General features: G+C 35.6%; 2 protein-coding genes across 2 annotated transcripts; both read right to left on the bottom strand.

Moving 5' to 3' along the window:
• Positions 1-1,789: 1,789 nt before the first annotated feature.
• On the bottom strand, positions 1,790-3,782 carry LOC113326634. The gene has a single exon (XM_026574335.1). It carries the CDS (start codon positions 3,324-3,326, stop codon positions 2,100-2,102), a length of 1,227 nt encoding a protein of 408 aa, XP_026430120.1. The 5' UTR covers positions 3,327-3,782; the 3' UTR covers positions 1,790-2,099.
• Positions 3,783-4,117: 335 nt separating this feature from the next.
• On the bottom strand, positions 4,118-7,637 carry LOC113326942 (probable amidase At4g34880). The gene is made up of 5 exons (XM_026574597.1): positions 6,976-7,637; positions 6,623-6,837; positions 6,265-6,504; positions 5,944-6,142; positions 4,118-5,857 (listed from the first exon to the last, which is right to left on the bottom strand). Exons 1-5 carry the CDS (start codon positions 7,498-7,500, stop codon positions 5,486-5,488), a joined length of 1,551 nt encoding a protein of 516 aa, XP_026430382.1. The 5' UTR covers positions 7,501-7,637; the 3' UTR covers positions 4,118-5,485.
• Positions 7,638-20,335: the final 12,698 nt, after the last annotated feature.

The following is a 20,335-nucleotide window of genomic DNA, read 5'->3' as shown; positions in this document are numbered from 1 at the left end:
AATTTCTGAATGTCAAATTTATTTGAATTCCGATTTATGACAGAATCCAGTATACGTTAAATGCAGAATCTGATTATAACGGAATTTGAGCCACCAGGATTTTGTGCGCAATGTATACATTAGTCTAGTAAACCTACAAGGTCACAGTAACTTCGTGTAAATACCAACAAGCCAGTACCATTTTAAAATTCTTTTTCTAAAAGTGAGTGGGAGAAAGAAAAAAAAAACTAGCAAATATAATGACCAGGGTTAGAGAATGCTGTTATGTCGCAATCAACTGGAGTAGGTAACTCGGTATCTGCTGAGTTTTGGGGAGCTATGTTGGGTTTTAAGATTGCCCGTACGAGAGGATCACTCGCATTTGGTTTGAATGTGACTGAATGCAGGTTATTTGAGCGCTATCAGATCCTTCTTTGATTCCTTGGAGGTTTGTTGTTCATTGGGCAAATTGTTTCAGATTTTTATCTTCGATACAATTCAGATATTCTCATATATTAATCTTAGAAGTAAAGCAATTGAATACGGACTTGCCTTGGCAACCATATTTCCATTACATTAGGACTTTGACAACAATAAAACTCAAATAACAAACATCAACTTGGCAAAAGAAAACCAGTTGAGAAACATTTCACTTTTTGAACCAAGAAATTACATTATGTATCAGTACCCTTTTAGGACAACTAAAGAAGGGAAGACAAAAAACTGAGATCTTCAAGGTTGTCTGGGAGACGATGAACCAGTACTCTCTGTTGCGGTATCCCGAGCTTGCAGTTGAATTCGGATGATCTTACGTTCCATCTGCACGTATCCAAACAAAATTTAACCAAAAAATCAACAGATAATAAACAAAGGAAATATCCTACGTACTGATGAATGAATTGAAGAACTATGTATTATTACCTCTATAATTCCTAGGAATTCAGATTTTACGTGATCGAATTCACGTCTGAGCTGTAACAAAACCCGTTCACACCTAATGAAAAACATCGACAGTGTAAATCATTAGTGGCAAGAAAGTAGCGGAACAGAAAAATAGTAAATGAAATTGAAGTTTCATCTGTACTTGGCTGCTTTCCGCTGCTTTTTAGCTTTCATGTACTCGTTACAGGCCTCAGTTACTTTATCTGCCCCAACACTGCGACACCAAAAAAATTCAATATACAACATCTCAGTGTAACTTCGAGAGATTCGAAGATTCAGTAACAAATGCAATCGATACTAGGAAAATATTGATCTAACTCCATATATTAACTATCATGATATGTATCTTACTAGTGGCTGCTTTCTTTGATTTTCTCAATCCATTTTGGGCGGATATACGGATGCCGCATCCTGTGTTTTAGATTAGAATAAGAAGCCGAAAATTAGAATACCATTAGTTAGAATACCAAGACAAAAGGTGGTTTTTCTTTAGGATTATTACGTACATATGTTGTGTTTCAAGTTTACTAATTATTTCGTCCATATCATTGCAGAATACTGTAAGCACATTAACGATAAAGTCGAGACCAACAACACCTCGCATTCTCACGAGTTCATCGTACTGCTGTCTTATCAATGTTCCCTGCATTCATCAAACAAGTACAACATACGATGTTCACATTAACAAAACCTAACAAGATCCAGATTCCAAAAAAAAAGGAAAAAGATTAACTAGTACACTAGAGAAGAATATATCATACGATCATTGAAATTCCGAGCTAAGATTTGACCATAATCACTCCCAATAGTCATTTTCTCTAATCAGATGAGTAAAATACGAGAAGAAGAAGAACATAATTTGTTAATGTATTTGTTAATGTACGGAAAAAAAATGAAGATCTTATATAGATTATTTTACAAAGATGAAAATAATGCTGATGCGCCGTACTCATAAATGGGTGCTTTGAAAGGAAAAAATAACACCAATTACAGCAAAAAATTAAGCTCCATTATCATAATTGCAGCGAATCATTGTACGTACATAATATTTCTATATACGAAGATCCAATGAACATATGAACCAGAATGAAGTTTCTCTACATTAAATCTATCAAATCTGGCGGTCAGAAGTAGTGTTCTAATATTTTCTACAAAGAACCCGAGTTGGTGACAAAGAATTAATAATCAACGGTAGGATCTATGTTTCTACCAACTGCGTAATTGGATAAATAATGCATCAAAATGTCCAGAGTTTCCGCGTAGAATTTTCTAGCAAACAAATAACACGGCCTCTTCATCCCATTCCACATGCAAGCTCCATCCATCAGTATTTGCCTTTCATCACTAGTAAAATGTATACCCTCATCAATAGATGTAATGTTCTTCAGGAGATTATAGGTACAATCCTGAGCTCGATATGCTTTCGGATGCCACTTCCTTTCAGACCAATCCACGTATGTCACTGACCAGTTTGCTATGCCTCCAGGATCCATCATATGGAAAAGTGTCGGAAAGTAATGCTCGTCAGAGTAGCAATTCCTATTTCCCTCCATACCTGGCCTGCAGTAAAGCTTGAACTTCTCGTAGTAAAGACTATCTGACAGGACTATCATAGCGTGTTGCCGCTTCATTGTGAACCACTGAGAACCTTTCCTGAAGTCCTTGTATTCAACTTCAGGTAACATATGCTCTAAATACCTGCCAGCAGATCCATGGGGTCCTCGATCGTCATAGCAATCAATAAAGCTCATATTTATATCCATCAAATAGTTATAGACATAATCGAAATTATGAAGTGGAACACAACTGTCTGAGAGAAGTACAAAATGTTGATTATCAGGGTCTTGGAAGGCCAATCCAAGTAGTCTCCTCTCTGCATCAACCATAGAAATTTTACCCCATACCACCTTCTCACTATGAATGTCTCTGTTGGCGAAGTAACGGCTCAAATGTACCGGTCTTTCCCTAGATGCGTGTACGTAGACGGAGAATCTGCCTTCATGACCGTCAAAGAACTTATCCCATAGCGTTTCAAAAGGTAATGCGCCCGGAGTCAAGAACATGAAAGCGATTTTAGGCGTCTTTGTTTGCAAAGGAGGTGCCTGCAAGATATCTCTGATGACACCACGAGCTGCGATCTCAGCATCACTGTATTCCCTGGTCGGAGGAGTACTAGGTGGTAGCCACTCGGAGATAGACTTACAACCGATTCCAGAAAAAACATAACAAGATAAATATCCTCTTGGAGGATAGATATAAACACCAATTAGAAAGATGCTAATCAAAGAAATCAATGTAATGACCCAAACTGTCCCCTTTACAGGTTGTCTGTGGCGTTGCGCCGCTGGCATAATGTCTGGTAAATCGGAAATGCCTAGACGCTGCCACTCCTGTGATTTTTTCATTTTTTTTTGAATAACAATCTCTGGTGTAGAATTTATGTTATCCTATATATGTCTATGATTTTGTGCCCATACAAGAACTTCCATATAACAACACGTCAGTTGAAATGACCAGAAAATATTCGAGGAAGATCAGCCAGCAAAATGATCGTACATCCTGAATATGACCTGCACCCCCAGGAAAGATCTATGTTGTATGATTGATACAAAGGGTTGGAATGAATCATGGATTAATATCTAAAAGAGATCTAAGAAAGAGAGCATAATTAAGGACGTTATGATTGAAATGGATTGGTTAATTAAGAGTACTAGCTAGGAATCTATGGCAAAACTAACAAGAGACAACAGCACTTTGAAAAGAGAAGATGATGACATTGAAACCTAAAAGAGAAAGGGAATGGTGGTGGTGGAGTTTGTTTTGCAGGTGATTGAAAGAAAATTCTGCAAGTACGTATTCTTCTCAGCATTTTCATCGGATTGTGTTAATGTTAATTTGTAGACCAGGAGGATAGAGCCCATAATTAGCAAAGAGAATTTTCCTCTAATATGAACCCTCCAGTGTACAAAATGAATGCACGTGGAATTTTTTACCGTAATTTAGTGTCAAGCCAAAATGAGCAACATAAAAGGATGATTTATTATTCATATTGCTTTTTTATTGGGAATTTTAACAAAGTGCCACACTTTGGTTTTCTGGATTCATAAAGTGCCATCGTTTTTTTCAGAGTATATAAAATGCCACAACCGTTATCAATTCCGTTAAGGCCCACATGATTGGTCATTTATGGCTGACCTAGTCAATTTTTGATGATAGAATTACTTATCTATCCTCACAGTATTACAAGTTTATTATCTCTCTGGTCTCTCTGGTCTCCACCTCAAATTGAGTCGAATAAACCGAGATGAGTAAGGATTGCCGCAATAACATTCTTCTTCAATAGAATTACCACAATCACAACTGCTTCGCATCACCACCACCTGTAAAAATCTTTATGTTCTCATGTTCTTCCTGTCAATCAAGTGTATGATTTCTTAATTTATGAAATTGGGGAAAATTTTGGGGTTTACCAAAATTAGGTTTAAATCACACAGTTGAGGTGGTTTTTAGAATTTGGTTTAATTTGGTTTTCATTTTTTCCGATTTCATATGCTTAATTTTATAGAGAAGGGTCGTCGCTGCTGGTGAAGAAGGGGATATATAGCCGAAGAGATGATGAATTGGAGTTGATGGATTAAGAATACATATGAATAGAGAAGGTAAAGAAGACGCCGTTGATGGGAGAGGAATAGATTTTAGGGTTTGAATGTATGTTTTTGGTATTGTGCAGATGGTAGAACTTGTTGCGTTGATCTTTAATTAACAGAAGGAAAAACAGATTTGAAGTCCCGTTATTGTTGATTGATCAGATGGTAATTGAGCTCATTTCCATGGAATGAATGGGTCTGCGATAGAAAAGGAGTTTTGTGATTCAGAGGAATGGTACTGGTGGTGTTGTGAGATGCTTATGTGAATGGATTTGAGTTTGAATTACGCGTTGCAAAGAGGAATTTAGAGCTCAAGATAAAAAATGAATCTGTTTGTATTAGATCGAATCATTACAAGGACAAGATGTGTTTACTGGATGTTGGAGAACTGAAAAGAATGAAGCAGCAGGGAGAGTATAGATGAATGTTAGTAAATTTCCAGGGAAAAATTGCCTGAAATTTTCTTGAGAAAATCCCAGAATAGCAGAAACTCGACCTAATCCTTGTTCTGGTAGGTCAACTCGGCTCCAATGATGCCCCATTCTGGTGAGCCCGATGATTGATCCAACCAGCCAACTCAGACCAGCAATGACTCACACTGTTAAATGGGTTTGAATCAGTCCTAGTTAGATGATTTGGGGGGCTTAAATGTCTTTTCTTAGGGCTGATTAACTGCCACATAGGTACTAACGGTAGTGAACCGATTACTCAAAAAAACGGGATGGAGAAAATCAATAGTGTGGCATTTTATAAATATTAAAAAAAACGGTGGCATTTTATTAAACATAAAATTGAAAGTTTGGCACTTTGTTAAAATCCCCTTTTTTTTATTCAAATTTAAATACGACAACTTCATGATGGTTCTTGAATTAAGTACTAGACTGATTTCGCTACAGCTCTTAAGATTTTGTTATAGATTACTTCATGCTCAAGTTGGTTAGATGAGGAGGTCTCCTCATCATTGTCATCTGCTCAAACCCGTAAGCACATTCGATCAGCTTTGCTTCGGTGAACTTTAATCCACCGAAGCACATACCAATAGGCATTCCATCAGTATCATACCCTGCTGGAACACTAATCCCAGGGTGTCCTCCAATTGCAAGTACAGTTGAAAAGGCAGATCCTGGGGTGACGATCGCATCCAAATTGAACACATTCATCAGTCTCACAAATCCGTTGCTGTCAAGATTCTGCATACTCCAAAGGGCTTGCTGCCTCTCTGTCAGGTGTCCACTGTACATGTTATTAGATGTTACCAAAAGATCCTGACTGTAAACATTCGGCATTTCCTGATATACACATGATAAGACACATTAGCGAAAGTATAAATTGTACTCAAAATGGTAACTAATCATATTAGCAACTTGGAACTCACCAAATACATGTTATTGTTATTGAAGTTGATTATATCAGTTAACGACCTCACAGGAGAAGAAACTAGTCCGCTCAAGTAGACATTAATAGATTGCTTGAACTCAGATAACAAAACGCGTTGCTGACCACTTTGGTATGGATTGAGAATCGTTTGGATATTGTTGATTCCCAGATTGTCAATTACAACTGCACCTGCTTGCCTTCATTTCCACAGACAGAATAATAAATATTGGTTCAGACCAGACCCATCAACATTTCTTTAACTACCCAATTACAATCTCCAAAAAAAGAAGAAAAAAAAAGAGTTTAAAAAACCGGATACCTTAGTGTTTGGATGTGACCCTCAAAGAGTGTGGAAAGATATGATCCAGGGGGGAAATTGAAGAACGGAGCCCTCACTATTCCTAACCGTTTTCCTTGAAGGCCATTCGTCTTTAGATGTTGCTTGTAACCACCTATAGGTATGATCGCTGCTGGTGTACAAGTCACTCCATCGTTTGGATCGCAACCCGCAATTGCATCCAGTGTGTGTACTGCATCTGATACTGTTCTGCACATTGGTCTGTTCAACCCACCATTTTATTAATGTCTAGATTTGACATGATTTAGAGTATCCATATGCTTATAGAAGATGATCAAAAATTTTGCACAAATTAAAGAAGACGGCCACAATTACATACCCCACTGTATCCTGTGTAGGTGAGACTGGAAGAATTCCGGCTCTACTGGTGAGTCCGACTGTAGGTTTGATTGCGACAACTGAGTTAGAACTTGCTGGACAGAGCATTGATCCATCAGTTTCCTGTCCCAAAGACACTGTTGCCAAATTTGCAGCAACTGATATAGCTGATCCACTGCTAGAACCACATGGGCTCCTCCAAAGAGCATACGGATTCTGCACCACATACATAATCGTCATCAACAACAACATTGATTACATGACGCCAACAACAGAAGCACCCAGTACATTTGGAATTAAAAGCATGAATATACGAGAATGTAAAGCAATATTCCAAATTATTCTCGCACGTACCCTGGCCTGTCCAGTTCTTCCACACCATCCAGGGGAAACACCGGTGCCACGGAAACCAGACCACTCACTGCAGCTGGCCTTCCCCAAAATCACCGCTCCAGCATTTCTCAACCTTGTCACCACTCCAGCGTCTCGTGGGACCACAGAGCTCAATAGTGCATATGATCCATCTGTAGTGTTAAGTTTGTCTTGGGTTGCTATGTCGTCCTTGAGGAGGATTGGTATCCCGTGTAATCCTCCCAGTGGAGTGGGACTAGATCTTCTCTCCCTGTCGCAACTGTCAGCAATACTCAGGGCGTCTGGATTCACCTCAATAACTGCACGGAGAGCTGTGTTGAGAGTTTGAATCTCCTGGAGGTAAAACTCAACGAGTTGCCTAGATGTCAAGGTGTTATCCTTGAATCCTTGTTGACAATCTTCTACAGTGGCATCTCTTATGGAGAAACCATGACAGTTAACAATGAATAAGCTTGAACAGATAATACCAATGATTAATAACAGTAACTGAGAAAAAGGAACGGCCATTGTATAGCCTTGGCTAAAAAAACTAACTCTCTAGCAGTGACTGACTACTCGAGATTGAGAATGAAATGGGATGATGAGAAGAAAAGCTAATCATGGCTTCTTTATATAGAAGAAACCATGTGAACCATGCTATTCAAATTCTATCACTTATCTTCCCCTTACGTGGAATCGACGATGTATGTATAATAGAAAAATAGTTATGGTAGTGAACAAGATAAGCATTCCGTTCTCTACACTCATGCATGTTTTGCACGTTGCTTTGCACGATTTTAGATCGACCTCGATCATCTAGTCTGGCTAACATGTGATGCATATATATATACGGATTTACCGCTGATCTGATCTATCTAAATCGGGGAGAAATCAATAAAAATCATTATCTGGTGTCGTGGGGAAATGAGATGATTAAGTAATGACATCGTTATCGCATCTACTTCGGTACTAAACCATTCATAACTCCCAGTTATTAACAACCTTAGACAGACAGAGACGACATTTATTGACATTGTATATGCTGCATAGTTGCGTAATATGTTATATTAGCCTGAATCCAACCAAATTATATACACTCTCATTACCAAGGCCAAGTGCAGATGCCCGACAAAACCGATTCCTACTATGCAAGTCCCAAGCATCTTCGTTATTGCACCCTTCAAAACAGTATTCTTTTATAGTCTTCTGTAGAAATACCATTCATACCTTTCTAAAATACTCTCTAGAGGTGGTTAGTGAAACTTAAGGTGTTTAGTGAAACTTAAATAGTAGTAGTACTTGTACTTGTGTGTAGTCCAACGTCTTTCGGTGGCTGAATTGACTAACTGCTAACAAAAACTAGATCCTAAGGCTAAAACCTATTAGACTTCGGTGCAATAAATCAGTAAGATGAGCTAGGAATTGAACTTTTTTAGGGAGACTAAATTTTTATTTTTTGGTGGATTTTGGGAATTTGGAGATTGCGGGAGCAACCCCAGTCACCCCCTAGTTCCCTCCCTGTCCTTGAAATTGCACCAAACTTATTCTGGAAATTAGTCTCAAATTAGGTATCTACCAGAGTTGGGGATATTTTATCAACGTGGAATCTTTTTTCTTTGTCAACTAAAAAGAGTTTTGGAAGCTCAGGTATCAAGAAGATTATGGATCGAAAAAAAGATATCAAGAAGATTAGAATAGGAATTGCTAGTATTACTGGACCCATGTGTAGCACACACACTATACATTTTTGTGCAAAATCTTTTGTCAATGCCTAATCCTCCGCTAACTTATTATAGGGGCGCCTGTATCGACACCTTTCATGGATCTGTAATGAATAAAAATTAATTGATAGACCACGAGGTGAGCACTTTCTCACACAAACCACTCCTCTTTTTTTCTTTAATTTTTCTTTCTTTTTTTTATAAAAGAGAAATTGGTGCTATCAGTTCGCACGACTTGCAACTACCAACATTCACAAAGCAACCTCTGTATGTGTATGATCTTACATACGAACTACTTTCTTAATTATTTATAAGACGGGAGAAATGGATTAGAAAGAAAGAATATACCATAGGAAATTAAGGAAGCCAGCTTAGAGAATAAGCTTAGCAAATGTTTATCTTACATACGAACTACATATATGTTCTACGCAATGAAAACTATTCATGAGATGATATTTGGAGCAAATTCATGTTCAAATTCAACTTTCACAAACTGTGCATGTGTACACCAACTTTTACCGGGAATGTCAGATAACCATCAGAAAAATGGCCAAGTAGTTTGACACTCACCTCACAAATTGGAGGACCAGGGTTTTATTTTCCCTGATGGTGGATGGAGACGGCCATGGTTTTCACCTATCCCAGGGATTATAGGGACTCTCACAATAAATATTTAATCCATGTGGATGGTGAAGTCCATACTTCTGACCTCGTAGGTGTAAAATATCTCACACTTTATTATTAAGCGAAATAGTCGTTTTACCATCAAGCGAAGACGAACGTATAAAGCATATCAAAGATTATTTCCCAATATTCACTACAAAACAGAAGGTTTCTTGGGACAGCCAAAAAACGTCCCAAGAAGACAAAAAACCGTCCCAAGAGATATTAGGGACGGTTTATGTACCGTCCCCTGTTCCACCGTCACTAATACTATTTGACCATGTTTTCTTTTTCGGACGGACATATTTTAGCCTTGATTTAAATATTTTATGACTATTAGCGACGGTCAGGCCATCACCGTCCCAAATATCCTTCTTTAGGGACGGTTTTTTCAAAACAGCCGTCCCTATAAGCTACTTGTTTTGTAGTGATCTGAGGTTTTATAACGTTGCATTTTACAATGGGCCTTTGTTCCACCCAAAGGAATACGTTATGGCTGATCCTCGAAGTGTGATGCGGCAACTACAAGCAACTACCCTCCTTCATGACAGCCTCTACTGAAAGGTATCAGCTTGACCTTTCTGTGTCCATGACAAATTCCACAAGGTTGAGGGTAGAGTATGATCCAATTCCAGAACCAACACATTGGAGGGATAGAGAACCACGTCGTTTGGTAGATACTAGTAATTGGGAGCTTGCGATCAACGTTGATGAAGCCGATCCCGCCTACATTGGTAATTACTTGGAATGGTCACATCCTTTTGTCGTGCACCCGGAAGACGTCGAAGTTCCACCCCAAAAAACTTTCCCGTTCCAACTCCTATAGAGGCACCACCTAGGATGACCCAACTTAATAAGACCGTTGGATTGCTAGTAAGTATTGTTAATTGCTTACTCGTTTAATGTACACATAATTTTATATTAGCATATATAAACTAATTATGTGTTGTATGTATGAGACCAATAAAGATATTCAAACTCTTTTCATATATATCCTAGGTAAGAGACCAATAAACTTTCTCCCAATCCTTTAGAAATTCCAACCACTTTTTATGATTTTCATCGTGTTCTTTGTCCACTCGCTCTTTAATCTTTCCTCTTTCATCCTCTTCTTCTTCGGATGATAGTTTCTTCTTGCGAACATCTTCCTCTAGTTGAGCAACCATTCTCTTCAAGCCGGTAATGTATGCCGGCGTTGTCCGTAATTAATATACCACGCCGGAATCAGGTACCGGCGTGCTCGATAATTTATATAGCACGTCGGTATATTACTAGCAAAGTGGCTAACTTCCGGATGTTTTTCTAGTGGTACCGGTATTCTAGATATGTAAGGTTCCAAGCCGGTATTTCGTTCCGGCTTGGTCCGTAATTTATATACCACGCTGATATTAGTTTCCGGCGTGCTCGATAATTTGTATAAGACGCTGGTATTTAAGTTCAAATTTTTTTAACTCCTGGATGTTTTTCTGTGGTACCGGCATGGAAAGTTAGGAGGGAACCATGCCGGTTTTGATATTCCATGGAATATTCGGTGGTAGGTAAAAAGTTAACTGCGTGCCGACATGGTTTTTTTGGTTGAAGACCACACAGGAATTTTTTTCAAAATGGGGGATATTTTTCGCCGGCATGGAAATAGTATGAATACCGTGCAGGTTCTGGTGGTGCCGGCGTGGTATTCATACTATGGGTATGCCAGCACCAAGGTTTTTCAGAGAAAAAATGGCGGTTTCAAAAAAAAAAATAATCAAATTTTCGACCTCTTAGCACTTGAACTTGTTTACTTTCTTGGGTTGGTTCTTCAAAAAACACTTGATGCTCACGAAAATCATGATACAAGGGTGTTGGTTCATCATGTAATTCCAATTGTGAGTTGTTATCATTAACCAAAGACTGAATATATGATTGTTGTTGTAGTTGAGCTAAAGATTCAGCATCTGCAATTCTCTCCTCACAATCATCTTCCATTTTTACAAAAAAAATTCCACTCAAAAATATTTTTCCCTTCTTCTACTCTCACCTCCCTCACACAAATTCAAATAAAAATACACACTAATCTATCCACCAAATACTCAATATTTTACTAATTATTATTAACCACTAAACCAGATTAGTGAGGGCTAGATTAGGAATTAAAAAAATAATTGCATAAGGGGTGATCTAGATTTGATATTTGGATACCTATTTTGTCATGTTGTTATTTCCCCCAATTAGTTTCCATATCCCCCAATTGTGCGTTCAAAAACAGTTAGGGAAAAAAAAACTTTCGGGAGGGAAAACCTAGCCGAAACAGGTACTTTTGGCTGGGAAAACCTAGCTGAATGTAGATTTTTTTTTGAATCGTATAACTAAGATGATGATTAAAACCTAGCCGAAATAGGTAATTATTTCTACTCATTATCTTTTGGTGGATTCCTGTGGAACCCGCGGAGGATAACAGGGAAACTAATAATTTCTAGATAGAGGGCAACACAAATACCGAAAATGGACTTGTCCTTACTACAAAGGCAACACAAGGAACAAAAAAGCAACAAAATTTAAATGTGGATAGGGGGACCTAAAACTATATGAAAAGCAAAATTTACCCTTACCCATAAATAAATCATAATTTAACAATTCAATGAAAAAAAAAAAACTAAATTTATTCTTCTTCTCCGTCTCTTCTTCTTAATTAATCATGATGAAGATGATCATCATAATTTCATCGTGATAAAAATGATGATCATGAAAAAAACCTAATTTTTTTTATTCCTCTCTTATTCTTTCTCTCCATCGCATCATGATGAAGATAATAATTATATATAAAAAAAAACTAAATTTGTTATTCTTCTTCTTCTCCAACCCATCGTGATTCTCCATCACATCGCGATGAAGATGACGATTATAAAAAATAAAAAATATATAAATAAACTAAGAAAATCCATTATTTATTTCTCTTTTTTATTGGCTAAAAAATTCGATTTGTTTTTAAAAAACGAGTTTGTAAAACTGTTTACGGTTGGGAGTTCTTACTTTTCCAACCATAAGTCATATATTACGGATAGGAAGGTATAAATTTAGCCGTAAAGTAGGTACACAGTTTAATAATTCTCAGCCGTAAGTAGGTACATACGTTTAAGATTTTCCAGTCGTGAGTAATTCTGATCAAAAAAAAAATCTACATTCAGCTAGGTTTTCCCAGCCAAAAGTACCTGTTTCGGCTAGGTTTTCCCTCCCGAAAGTTTTTTTTTCCCTAACTGATTTTGAACGCGCAATTGGGGGATATGGAAACTAATTGGGGGATATAACAACATGACAAAATAGGTATCCAAATATCAAATCTAGATCACCCCTTATGCAATTATTTTTTTAATTCCTAATCTAGCCCTCACTAATCGGGTTTAGTGGTTAATAATAATTAGTAAAATATTGAGTATTTGGTGGATAGATTAGTGTGTATTTTTATTTGAATTTGTGTGAGGGAGGTGAGAGTAGAAGGAGGGAAAAATATTTTTGAGTGGAATTTTTTTTGTGAAAATGGAAGATGATTGTGAGGAGAGAATTGCAGCTGCTGAATCTTTAGCTCAACTACAACAACAATCATATATTCAGTCTTTGGTTAATGATAAAAACTCACAATTGGAATTACATGATGAACCAACACCCTTGGATCATGATTTTCGTGAGCATCAAGTGTTTTTTTGAAGAAACAGGCATTTTAGTTAATTAAAAGTAGAAATAAATAAATGGTGTATTTCTTAGTTTTTTTATTTTTTATAATCATCATCTTCATCACGATGGGATGGAGAAGAAGAAGAATAAAGGAAGAAGAATAACAAATTTAGGTTTTTTTTATACGATTAACATCTTTATCATGACGCGACGGAGAATAATAATAAGAGAGGAATAATAATAATAATAAATTTAGGTTTTTATATGATCATCGATTCATCGTCATGATAAGATTATGATGATCATCTTCATCATAATTAATTAAGGAGAAGAGAAGAAGCAGAAGAATACATTTAGTTTTTTTTTTCATGAATTGTTAAATTATGATTTATTTATGGGATAAGGGTAATTTTGACTTTTCATATACTTTAGGTCTCCCTATCCACATTTAGGATACTAGAATCGTATGAAGTTCCCAAACCAAAAAGGTTTCATCTCCAAAAAAATTTCATATATTTTGGGTTCCCAAAGTAGGCCATAGTTACTAAGTGCATTTGTCAAAGGTTTTATTATTTTTCACTCGTCGATCTATACTGAAGGATATGGTTACAGAAGTAATTTATCCAGTATTGATATAGCTAATAGAGATATCCGTCTCAAAAACAACGGAAAAATAAACACAATTTTTTCGAACCATTTTATAACCTTGGGAAAATGTTAAAATATCATTTCAGGTTCGAATAATATGATAGACGTCTCTGGAAGAGCATGTATCTTTCTGGTGGTTTAAAAGTTACTACTATTGAAGCCTTATATTATTACGGATTCCTGAATAATTTTCCGAGGAATATCTGTGGAATTTTGAAAATATTCAGTATAACTACCATTGATCATTTGATGAAGTATTTATTACTACATTTATTTTGTGTCAGAAGTACGTTGTAAAGAAGCTTAAGGATGTCTTTTATGTGGTGTACCATAGAGAATTTGAACGATCGATTCTCATGTTGGGATTAACCAGAAGTTTAATGGCCTTGGATTATTCATGCTTAGGCATGGTCGGCTCGGACACCAAAGTTCTACCAAGATGAGTAGATGATACAAAATTCTCATGGATATCATATACAGAACCTGAAGTGTCTATTGCAGAATGATGTAAATTTTTGTTGTATGTTCCTTTAGCATTTTTGGTTATAAAACCATCATTAACCAAATCATCGTGATGACACATAATTATTAATTACCAATATTCTTTCAAAAGTTTCATGGTGCCATTTATAAGGCTTATTTATCCTAAAAGGTTCATGGCATTTCCAGGAACCAGCCATTGGCATAACAACATGTTACCAGAAGTTGGCGCTAGTAAGGATGATTATCTTTGTGGTTCTCCTACTCTAATCATGGAAAGAAAATTTCATCACATATTACCATGATTTTGTTTGGAAAAATATATGTTTAAATTAGTGGTGAAATATCCAATTTCAATCTAATGGACCAATACGATATTTATCTATTTATTAATTGGTTGAGTTGATGCACTTTTTTGCTTGTAAGATTTGAATAAATTCATTTCTTCAACTATCTCATATTGCAAAGCATATGGAAACACAAGTTGACTATGGTCTAAAAGACATAATCATAGTACTTTTACAAGTATTAAAATACGTTAAGAACACAACATAATTGGAATTGAGTTGTGTCAATGGTAGTTTTTCAATAAAATACTAAATTGCTTCTCACAAAAGAGAACTTAGAGTTCAAACTCAAAATATATGTCATACTCTTTGCTACAAGAGGATAATTTTTACAGCATTAAACGTCTCCGACACAATAATTGATCAGTACCAATCAAGAAGAATTTCTCGTTCAAGTTTTGGTAGACGTACCAATACAAGATCTTATAATTATCATATATTATAAATACTAATCAGGGTGCACACTGATAAAAGATACGCTGTCAATTTTTACTGACATATATGAGCATGGGTGACTTAAAATTATTAATTATAATATTATGATGAACAATCCCGTGAATTTCTTTTTTTCGGATGACCTAGTTGGATCCAAGGTCACTCTCTTATAAAAGATTTCACATGAATACAATCTTATATGATGATACTTCCCGCTGTTAGGGGGAGGAAAGCAGTCGTTTTAAGAACGTCATGAATTCGTTTCATCATAATTCTTGCACCTATTCGGTATAAGGTGGAGAAGTTTTTCATGTCACTATGATATCTTGAAGAATTTTATTCTTACAAGAAGAATAATAAAATTTCATATGTTGTTGCATGTATTTTGGCATTAGTTTATGTCCCTGCATGGCGTGCCATGAGTTAACAATAATTGAATCATCTACAATTCATCTGAATTGATGATGAAAAGAAATATATTACTTGATAGAGGAAACCAATCACGCTGAATCAAAATAATGCTCTTGGGGAGGCTATTGATAATTTTCTCAATGAGACTATCTAACTACGATCTTTAATTACTGAACCATATATATGTCTCCTAAAGAGTAATTCATCCCTAAGTGGACAAGTGGTGTCGATATTAAAGAATTATTTTTATACACGTACATAATCGTAGTTATTGTCGAACATATATTCAGAGTAGCTATTGAAGTCATCAAATAGTGATTATAGACAAAATCCTTTTTCGCAGAGAAACTGTCCTAAGTATCGACAATATGTATGGTTGGCTAATATGGGTGAAAGGCATCCATATTTGGTCGTCCTCTCACTAATAAACATTTTTGGACATAAATACAAATTGTGAACCCAGAAGGTTACAAGTTTGATGTTTAATTAGTTTACATGAAAGTGTGACGAGAGGAACAAAGACGCTAATTGCCCAGCGCCACTCGTGGCATCTAGTTTCTACAAACACTTGTGATCTGTAAAATTACATCATCTACTCTTCAATGATTCGAATATTCCCAATACTTTGGTAAGTATTGTGTATCCCGTTGATAGATGAATTGTAAGATCTGATATAATTGTTTGTTATCGAAGACAACGTTCTTCTAAACTTCTAAAAGATTACCACATGTTATATTTCTTATTGAAAGAATTCAAGATAAAAGATCTTGGAATCATGTATCAAACTTTTTAAGCATTATAATGGTCCATGATTTTGTCAACTTTAGAAAGTTTTGACATGTTTACATGGATAAGTATGTAATCTCCTAATAAAATTTTTATAATAGCAATCTACTTTCATCTCGGTAACGGGTATGTAACACTCTTTATGGTTCGTATTACGTACTAATTATAAGTTGTTTTTGTGCTTGATTTTATGTATAACTTTATACGTTATACTTGAAATTGTTTGGTAGTGAATTTGTTTGCCAAACTTAATTAGTACTAATATGGAGACATTGTGTATATTGGTTTCGTAGTACCTATAACATTTGGTCTTTTCTTTGACGGTTTATCCAAGGTCTCATAAGTAATGAATTACAGATAATCAGTTTCCATTTTCCAAATTTTTAGACGATACAACATCCTTTTTGCAGCAGCAATGCTGATCATTTATTATTGTTTGAAAGGAATCGAAGAATAAAAGATATATCAGATCCTACAAATCAACCGTTGGGAATTTGAGAAAGACAATTCAACTTGAGATTTGATATTAAGTGATGGAAACATAAAGGTCTCCATTACCAACAAAAAAAATTTTGAGCTGAAGATGGTTGTGAATTATCTAGCTACTTGTGGTACTGTATCGTCAAACCAATCAACTGATTCTTTCTGTTGGAGGATATATTGGACTTTACGAGTTGTAATCTTTTCCTTAGTCAAGGTTTTTTTCCCGCTGGGTTTTCCTTCTCAATGTTTTAACGAGGCAACATATATATATGTCCAACTCCTTTTATTAATATATATGCAATTGTACTCTTTTTCCTTAGTCAAGGTTTTGATGAAGCAACGAACTTGAATAAATTTGATTAAAGAGATATTCGAAGACATTATTGAAGACAGACTTATATCTTATTTTGAAAAAATATGGCCGGTAATTCTACTTGAAGATCAACATTATGTAACAAGTATTTCGATGCTTCTATGGGTGCACATCATCAGGAAGAGAACATCAGTATTGTGTGATGGACATTTATGTGTGTTGTACTCTTTTTCCTTCGCTTGGTTTTATCCCAATGGGTTTTCCTAGCAGGGTTTTAATTAGGAAATATTTGACGCTCCAACACCATGATATGATTTGTACTTTTTTTTCTCCGTTTAGGTTTTGTCCCTTTTAGATTTTCCTGGCGAGGCAATATCATAATATAGTGGTGTCATCCAAGGGGGAGTGTTGTAAATTAATTCTTTGGTGGATATCCACCACTCTTACACCACCACCTTTTCATCTCCCCTTCCATCTCTTCACATTCTTTATTTCTTGGTAACCCCCACATTTAGTGTAATCACTTAGGTTTAATACATTAGTTACGAATGCATTTCATTTCTTCATAATGTTAATGCTATCTTTATTAGAACGCGCAATTGGGGGATATTAAAACTAATTGAGGATATAGAAAAAAGACAAAATGGGATTTAAATAGTAAATCAAGGTCACCCCCTATCCGGATAATTTATATAATTCCTAATATACCATTTACTAATCATGTTTAATGGTTAAATATAATTTGCTAAGCTAATAGATTAGTTTGATAATCATTAGAATAAATCATTATTATTGAATCTGTTGATGCAACAACATTAAATCAAGATATTTATGATGATGAAGGTTTAGGTGAAGAACCAACCCAGGAAAGTAAACAAGCTAAATACACAAGTGCTCCAATTAGTCATATATATGTATTAATGTATTGAAATTTTATTTATTTTTCATTGAATCCACCATTGTTACGCATGAAAAATTCAGTGACGGCATGGTAAAAGTATGAATACCATGCCGACAGAGACCAAATCAGCATGGTATTTATACTTTCACCATGCCTATACACAAGAACCCCCAATTTTGAAATTGTAAGTACACTACCGGCACAAAAAGTTCATTATCGAGCTTGCCGGTAGTGGTGCTTGCATGGTCGATTCCCAAGTGAACCGTGCCGGTTTGAGGACAAAGACATACAAAAAAAATTTGTCTGAAATAGCAAGTTTCGGCATGGTATTCATCCTGAAATACCATGCCAACACTCAGTATCGGCATGGTATTCATCCTAAAATCCATGCAGTCACTCAGTATCGGCATGGTATTCATCCTAAAATCCATGCCGACACTCAGTATCAGCATGGTATTCATCCTAAAATCTATGCCGTCACTCAGTATCAACATAGTCTTCATCACTACCGGCATGGTCTTCATCCCTACCGAATGTAAAAAAAAAATTCAAAGTGAGGAGCCGGTAGAGAAGGAGAAGGGAATTTGAAAGGGAGTGGGAATGTTTAGAATTTAAAAGGGAGTAGGGTATTTTTATGTTTGATTTAACTTTTATTTTTTTAAAGGGTAGTTTCGTATTTTTGCCACCAAAAAACACCCTTAGCAGACACTATTAGATGGGGATAGTAATCCATATCCTCCAGTAATATAAGTATCCCTCGATTGCGGATTCCTTTATTATCCTCTCTTGTATTAGCCTATAAATTGAGGCTCATTTTTTTGTAATGGATACCTATATCTAGTAATGTGAAATTCTCTCTTCTTCTCTTTATATTTCTTTTCTGCAATAGTTCATTTTTTCATTTAGTTTATATCATAAAAACCTTTTTTCTCTTTTATTTTGTCTTTTATTCAAGTGGTATACATTTTGTTATCTTGTTTTTAACTTTCTCCTTCTCCAGTAGTCTCTCTTCTTTACATAAAAAAAAAAAAAAAACCCTTTAAAACTAGATACTCCCTCCCTTTCAAAAAGGCTGTCGCTTTGACTTTGTCAAAATAATAAGAAAAACATAGTAATTTAATTGACTATCATTAATTATTTACCTATTTTACTTTAATAAAAATGGTATTATTAAAAACTACCTAAAATTGTTAGGAGGATTGTAAATAGGAAATAAAAAAGTAAAATCAAAAGATATCGAATTTATTAAGTATAAACTTTATAAGGAATTTGATTTTTGGAGCCAAATATACCGTCTCTTAAAACTAATGAATGATATATATGTTACCTTAATTATACAAATTTCTTTAGTATTTTAGATTAGGTCCCATTAAAATATGAATATAAAAAAATTTAAGGTTAATTAGGAACGCGCGATTGGGGATATCAAAACTAATTGGGGGATATGAATTACTTCCCCAACCAAAGGTGTCTGCTAAGAGGTGTTTTGGGGGGGAATAATACTAAAATACCCTTCCCTCAAAATAAAAATTAAAAAAACTTAAAATCAAAAAACAAAAACATATCCCCCATTTCCATCTTCACCTCTTATTAATCTCTTTTAGGGTTAGGGCTTTAAACCCTAATTATTCCCCACTCCCTTTCAAATTATCTTCTCCTTCTCTGCCGGCTCCTCACTTTGAAAACGATTTTTTTTTTAATATTCGGAAGTGATGAAGACCATGCCGGAAGTGATGAAGACCATGTCGGAAGTGATGAATACCATGTCGAAAGTGTTGAAGACCATGCCGGTAGTGATGAATACCATGTCTGAAATAAATTATTTTTACATCGTTGGAAGTGATGAATACCATGCCGGAATAAGGTGCCGGCATGCTTGGTAACTAACATTCATTTCCGTTACTAAGTGCCGGCATGCTCGATAGAAATTTATCAGTTCCGGCAGTCAAGTGGAAAAAAATTTCAAGTTTCTGGATACTTTACATCATGTGCCAGCAAAGAAATTCAAGCAACATACCATGCCGGTAGCAGTACCGGCATGCTCGATAATTATGAAACTGTGCCGGTAATGGACTCAAAACCAGGTCGATCACCGAAAATTCTGCGTAGTGGCAAACATTTATGAAAATTTCCAACAAATTCCGGCATGGTTTTTTGGTTGAATACAATGCCGGCACCGAGCTTTTTCAGCTGCAAAAATGGTGGATTCAAAGAAAAAAAAATCAATTTTTAACCTCTTAGCTACAATTCTCTCTTCACAATCATCCTTCATTTTCAACAAAAAAAAGTTCCCTCTCAAATATTTTTTTCCCTCCTTCTACTCTCACCTTACTCACCCAAATTCAAATAAAAATACACACAAATCATTTAACAAATACTTAAGATTTTTACTAATTTTAATTAACCACTAAATCTGATTAGTGAGGGATGAATTAGGATTTGGAAAAATATTTAGATAAGGGGTGACCCTGATTGGATATTTGGATCCAGTTTTTGTCCTTTTCCTCTATCCCACAATTAGTTTTGA

Source organism: Papaver somniferum, unplaced genomic scaffold, assembly GCF_003573695.1.
Source record: "Papaver somniferum cultivar HN1 unplaced genomic scaffold, ASM357369v1 unplaced-scaffold_10, whole genome shotgun sequence".
NCBI classification, from domain to species: domain Eukaryota; kingdom Viridiplantae; phylum Streptophyta; class Magnoliopsida; order Ranunculales; family Papaveraceae; genus Papaver; species Papaver somniferum.
Note: the sequence above shows the minus strand (reverse complement) of the source record. Positions and strands in the feature narration are given on the sequence as shown.